Source organism: Chrysochloris asiatica, unplaced genomic scaffold (assembly GCF_000296735.1).
Source record: "Chrysochloris asiatica unplaced genomic scaffold, ChrAsi1.0 scaffold00053, whole genome shotgun sequence".
Classification (NCBI taxonomy): domain Eukaryota; kingdom Metazoa; phylum Chordata; class Mammalia; order Afrosoricida; family Chrysochloridae; genus Chrysochloris; species Chrysochloris asiatica.
In genome coordinates, this window is record NW_006408571.1 from 17,801,652 (window position 1) to 17,808,382 (window position 6,731).

Sequence of the window (6,731 nt, forward strand, 5' to 3'; positions counted from 1 at the left end):
ATTGCATGGAGGGGATTGTAACCATGGCAATGAGAGGATAGACAGATGATAGAATGAATGTAAAACTAATGTTCTCCCATGTAAACTGTCACATAATTCACAATAAATCATTTAAGAAAAAAAAAACACACAAAACCCTTTGGAGGCAGAGCCAAGACTGCACTCTAGTCTGAAGTGCTGGCTGAACTTATGAATACCTCCGGGGCCATGAACCTGAACGCACAGGGCCACCTCAACCCGTGGAGGGAGAGCCTGGTGAACTGCAGATGGGGGGGCTGGGCCTCTTTTCCAACACAGAAAGCTGCCTGCCCCCAGCCTCCTGCCCCTCCTCCAGGCTGCTCCAAACCATAGTTGTAAGTCACTCCCCATAGGGCTGCCTATGTAGCCAAACAACCTCATTCCTTCCAAACTCCCACAGGTATTTCCTAGGAAGCTCAACATACTGCTCTGTCCCCTGCCTCCCTGGCTCTCCTCAGATCTTCCGTCTCACCTTAGCACACACTCTATCTGGCTCCAGGGTTCAACTCCCAATGTCACCTCCTCTGAGCAGCTTCCCAGCAGACTAGGTTAGACACTCCTCTTCTGAGCATCTGCCAGTGTATCCCCACCCACTAGACTGTGGGCTCTCCAAGGACAGGGCTGGGTTTCCGCACTCTTACTTCCCTAGCACCTAGCATGGTGGCTAACAATCACAATCACGAGAGCTTAGCACATTTTGTTACATTTCTGTTGTTTGTTGTTAAGTGCCGTGGAGTTGGTTCTGACTCATAGCGACCCTCTATAGGGTTTCTGAAGGAGCTCTGGTAGCGTAGTGGTTATGAGTCGGGCTGCTGACCTCAAGGTCAGCAATTTGAAACTACCAGCCATCCCATGGGTAAAAAATGAAATCTTTAAGGACCATAATGATTGGAAATTGGAACCCATAAGTGGTGCCTTGGAAGAAAAGACCTGGCCATATGTTTATAGGAAAATACAAACCCTGTGAGCAGTTCTCAATGGCACTTAACAACATGAACACATGGGTCACCACGAGTCAAAATCAACTTGCTGGCAGCTAACCAAAAATTTTGTTGAGTGAGTGGGTGAGTGAATCGATACTTGACATAACCAGTTAGGGGAAGGTCCTGAGATGGGCAGAGGAAGTGATTGAAGAAGTGTGGTATCCTCCATGAGACTTGTTAATTGGCGTCGAACCAATTTTGACTCAGCAACCCTGTACCGGGTTTCCTAGGAGCGGCTGGTGAGTTTGAACTGCCGACCTTGTGGTTCAAACCAGCCTGGTGGTGGAGTGTTTATCCTACAGAGCCACACCAGGACTCCATGGGAGTAGATATTTTAAAAAGAGAACACTGTTTAGTTAATAAGGATAAGATAAAATCTAGCATAATCCCTAATAGCAGATTATAAAATGCTGACACATATTTATCTCATTTGATCTTAATAAACCCTGACATGAACTGATAATCCTCATCTCACAGATGAGGAAACTAGAGATTAGAGTGGGAAGTAATTAACTTAAAGCCTCGCATTTTGAAGTGAAAGAGTCAGAAGTTTAACCTCTATCCTAGAACCCAAAATCCCAGTTCTTCTACAATGCCAGAGAAAGGGCTAAATTAGGGCAGAAATCTTGAAATTTGGAATGTTTTCTGATCTCATGATCTCATTCAATTAGGCTGAAAATACACAAAGATTCAACTAAAGCTGAAATCACTTTGTGGACAACCCGCTCCTACTCTGCAGTTCCTGAAAACAGAGACGCCTCGGCTCTCTGAACAGCGTCTGTGATGACCAATTAATTCCATCAATAACACCTGTGCCTGGAGACCTGGGACACTCCCACCACTTAGACAAGGGGCTGGGGCCCTGCTCTGCTGCCACAGTGGTGGCAGGAAAGGAAGACAGAAAAAGGAAGGTCAAAGATGAAGGGTGAAGTTCAAATACACCCTACACACCATGCAACCCTGTCCCTTTGACAGAAGATGCTCGCAAATTTAAGGAGTAGCTTCCTGGTGGCCAACACCAAACAGTGATACAGGGTCATGGCTGAAAGTGCAGGAGCCATGTCACCTGGGTGTGAACCAGACTCTGCCACTCACTAGCTTTGTGGCCTTGAGCAAGTTACTTAAAAGTTTCTGTGCCTCCATTTCCACATCCATAAATAGGGAATGATAACAGAATCCAGTTCCTAAGGTTCTGTGGGGACTGAAAGAGCTCATTTGTTGAAGGCACTTGGCTTTCTACTGGAAACCAATTTCAGGGTCGCTATGGGTCAGAACCAACTTGATGGCACTTAACAACAACTTTATTTTTAAAAGGGGAGCACGGTGATTCTAAATAAGCACAGGACTATGAACCACAAGGTCCACAGTTTAAGCCCACAAGCTGCACCCTTTAAGATTTTTTTTTTAAATCCTCAGATACCCTATACAGTGTTGCTGTGAGTTGGAACAGACTAATTATTAAGTGAAAATTTTCTGATACTAAAACATCCACAAGAAAATAAAATGCAGTCTAGGCACAGAGTCTTCAATAGCCTGATTCAATGACCAAGGGAGCCATCATGGGAGAGGCATTCCGTGCTGGGGTCCCGGGTTCAAGGAGGTCAGGGGTTGGATGGAGAGAAAGGTGTAGCTCCTAGGGCACTTACCAAGGTGGAATGGGCAATCTCTGGGGACAAGGACTGGCCTGGAGTTATAAAAGCTAACTGAGTGGTAGTGCCAATGACAGAGACAAGGAACACGCACCCCTCACGTTCCCCCTCAGATCCATCTTTTACAACAATTTTGATAATTTGTTCACTGTGACTTCCCAACACTTAACTCAGGGCACTTTCTACAGCAGTCATAGGAAACTAATGTACCTGATGACAATTTGGCAATTTCCATCAAAATGACAATTCTTGGGGACTTTCCTACAGATAATCTTGTTCAAGCAGCATAAGTATAATAGCAACAGACTAGAAACAACCCAAATGACCATCACTAGGGAAACAAATGACCATTCAGTGGAATATTACGTGGCTACATGAAGGGTTTTATGTACAGATATGGAAAGACTGTGGGGGAACATTAAGTAAAAAGTGCAAGGTACAGAACTGGATGTTAGTTTGTGTAAAAGGGAGAGGGGAATGGAATCAACAATCTGATTTGCTTATACATATATGAGAGAGCTTCAAAAAGTTTGCAGAAAACTGAAATTAAAAGTTAATAGAGAAGCAGTGATGCCTGAGATGGAGGCAGAGATGATGACGTGGAGAGAGGGAACACGTAGGGACTTTAGACACAGAGAGGGAGAGGGGCTCTAGGGTATATACCCTTTAGTTGGTTGATGATGCATGGAGGGGATTGTAACCATGGCAATGAAACGATATAGGATAGGATGAATGTAAAACTAATGTTCTCCCATGTAAACTATCACATAATTCACAATAAAACATGAAAAAAAAAAAGTTAATAGAATTTTTCTACAAACTTTAAAAATGCCTCCTGGTATTTGAATGTCACACCTGTGGTGTTTACTGGCACCTACTGAACAGAGATCAAGGATGCTGATAAACATCCTATAATTCACAGGGCAGCTCCCAAACCCCCAAAGAAAGTTATTTAGTCTAAAATGTCAACAATACTGAAGGTGGAGAAATCCCAGTAAAAAGGAATTCTAGAAGGTTCTGCAAGAAACTGAGGGGTGGCTGAGATCTGAGGGAACAGGGGACAAGGCTGAGAGGATTCACTGTCCCTTTCTCTTTTGTAAGCATCCCTCCACTCGGGGCCCAGCTCCCTGGAAGATGGTCACATGTGGTGTCCACTCAGCCCTCCACCATTACCTTCCCCCTGGGCCCTCACCAGCCACAAATCCAACCCCACTGTTGTTGTTAAGTGCTGCTCAGTCAGTTCCGACTCCTAGCGACTCTATTGGGGAGTGGCTGGTGGGTCTGAACCACTGACCTTGTGGTTAGCAGTCTAGTGTTTACCCTACAGCATCGGCACCAGGACCCTCTACTAAATGGATCCTTGTGTTCCCCCTCCCACTCTCAGGGAGAGTTGTCCTTAATCTCACTTTCCTACTAAACCCCCAACTACTTCTTCCTCTGTCTAGTCTTCAAATGCTGCTGCTTCACGGGGTCCTACCCTAATAAAGTGGTTGAGGAAGTGCAGGCTCATGAGTTAAACTACCCAAGTTCAAATCTTGGTTCTTCCACTTGATAGCTGTGTGACCTTGGGCAAGTTACTTGACCTCTCTATTTCTTTCCTGCAAAATGGTGGCAATAGTACCTTCAGCACATAGTCAGAGACAGGACTTGCATAAACCAAACAAACCAAACCCATTGTCATCGCATCGATTCCAACTCACAGTGGCTCTAGAGGACAGAGCAGACCTGCCCCACAGGGTTTCAGAAGTTGTAAATCTTTACAGAAGCAGACTAATAAATCCTTTCCCCAGTGGAACAGCAGGTGGGTTCGAACTGCCAACCTTTCATTAGCAGCCAAGCACTTAACCACTGGGCCACCAAGCTCCTGGGCTTGTATGTGTTATTGTTGTTAAGTACCGTAGCATCAGTTCTGACTCATAGTCTGTGTATTGTTTTTGAGGAGTGGCTGGTGGGTTTGAACTGCCGACCTTGCAGTTCAAGCCGACCTTATGCAGTGCTTTATCCCACAACGCCACACTAGGAGGTGCTCAATAAACATGAGTGTAGTACATTGTTGCAAAGTGATAGCAGTAATTCTTCTCCTTGTATTCAAGCATGTGGAAGTAGAGTTTTCCATTCCTCCCATCTAACAGTGGAGTTCATGTCCCACTTTTTGACTCTAGGCTGGCTTTGTGACTTGCTTTGTCTAAGACTGGGGCAGAGGCCCATTGTGGGCTTCCAAGCCTAGGGACCCTGTTGCTGATCCATGAACAAGCCCAGGCTAGCCTGTGGGAGGATGATAGAAAAGCAGCGCCTGCAGCTCCAGCTAACAACCAATCAGTCCTCAAAACCAGAGCCACCTAGCAGACATAGAGTTGACAGTGGACTTACAGTCCAGATGAGACCAGAACAGTAAAGGGATATGCTAAATAAATGGATGTTGTTTGCCAAGAGCCACCAGGTCTACTGTGAATGTTTTTCAGAAATGGCTAACACAAACCATCAGCTATTAGGAATAGGAGTCCTGGTGTGGGGTGCTGCAGGAAAATGCACTGGACCACAAGGTCGGTTTGGACTACACGGTGGGGGGTTCAAACTCACAAGCTGCTCCTCAGAAACCCTTTAACAGGATCGCTGAGAGTCAGAGCTGAATCAACAGCACTTAAAACAACAAATAAAGAAGGTTTTTGTGTACAGGTATAGAAAGGCCACTGGCTTCATGAACAGCTTCACTAAAGATTTGTTGTTGTTGTTGTTAAGTGCCGTTGAGTTGGTTCTGAGACATAATGACCCTGTACACGGTTTCCAAGGAGCGGCTAGTGAGCTTGAACCACAACTTTGCAGTCCAGTGCATTCATTAGCTCACAGTGCCACACCAGACAACTACATTCAAGAAAACCAGTATGTAATGTTGGGGTTGTCATAAGATAGGGGAGAGGCGGTTCCATGGCAGCTAAAGAACACACACACAACACATCTGCTCTTGATTCCAATCCTTTGCATGGATTTCTAACCTCCTTCTTCCATCCTGGTTAATTCTGAAGCATCCTTGAGTCTCGGTGTGGATATTAATAATTTCTACCAGAAACCCTTCTCCACTTCCTACACTGAGTCACTCTCTATCAAGCCCGGTTCTTAGGCTGGATTGCCCAAGGCCCTATGAGCTGCTGTCATTGGGGATTTCTCCTAGTCACACAGTATCCCCAACACCAAGCTAGGGGTGGGTAAGTAGGTTCTTAGGAAATCCTTGTTACAAGAAAGAATAAACGGACAACTCTATGATTCTAAGAGTCCCCAAGATTCTACTCGCAGACTCCAAAATTTTGTTTTGGAAGGCGAGTATTCCTAAACGTCTCATTTTATGTCATCTAAAAAGTGCTTCCACTTTAAGATCTCAACTTGCTCAAAGTTTACGCTTCTAACTCTTGCTAGGGAGTCTGACTCTTTACCTCCAGGGAAATCTGGAGGCCGCTTGAGTGGCTGGCCGCCACCCCCAGGACCGCGGGCGCCCTGACCCCTACCTGGCCGCCTGCATGAGCGCGCTCCAGCCGTAGTGGTTGCGGCTGTTAACCGAGGCTCCGCGGCGCAGCAGGAAGCGCACCAGCGGCTCGTGGCCCCCGGCTGCAGCAAACTGCAGCGCCGTGTTGCCTGCCTCATCCGAGCAGTCCACGGGCACCAGTGCCCCGGCCGCCGTCGCCCCGGGCCCGGCTGTCTCGGCCCCCGCCGCCTCCGCGCCTGGCTGGGACTCCGCGCCTCGCTCCACCGGTTCCACCGCCCCAGCCTCCAGCAGCCGCTGCGCCGTTTCCGTGTCTCCCTGGTCGCAAGCGCGCAGCAGCAGCTGGAAGGCCGGGGGCAGTCCACCTTCGCCCATCGCGGCCCGAGCCAGCGGCCGGAGATCGCCCGCCCGGCCGGCTCCGCCCCCGGATACCGAGCGCCGGCGCCCCCTTCCGCCCGCCTCGAGCGCGCGCCGCTGGCTTCCCTGACTGCGCGCCCCGGACGGCGCTGCGCGCCTACTGTGTGCCAGGCGCGCGCCGGAGCGGGGTCGCGCCTCCACCGCCCGCGTCTGGGAGGGACCGCTGTCTGGCCGTCTGCTTGCGGCCTT

At 48.1% G+C, this 6,731-nt stretch overlaps 1 protein-coding gene across 1 annotated transcript in view; it reads right to left on the reverse strand.

The window, feature by feature from the left end:
* ANKS6 (ankyrin repeat and sterile alpha motif domain containing 6) overlaps nt 1–6,500 on the reverse strand; it is a 68,970-nt gene extending 62,470 nt beyond the window's left edge. The window contains exon 1 of the mRNA XM_006863192.1: nt 6,151–6,500. Within this exon, the coding sequence (XP_006863254.1) occupies nt 6,151–6,500 (350 nt within the window). The remainder of the gene's footprint in view (nt 1–6,150) is intronic.
* Nucleotides 6,501–6,731: the final 231 nt, after the last annotated feature.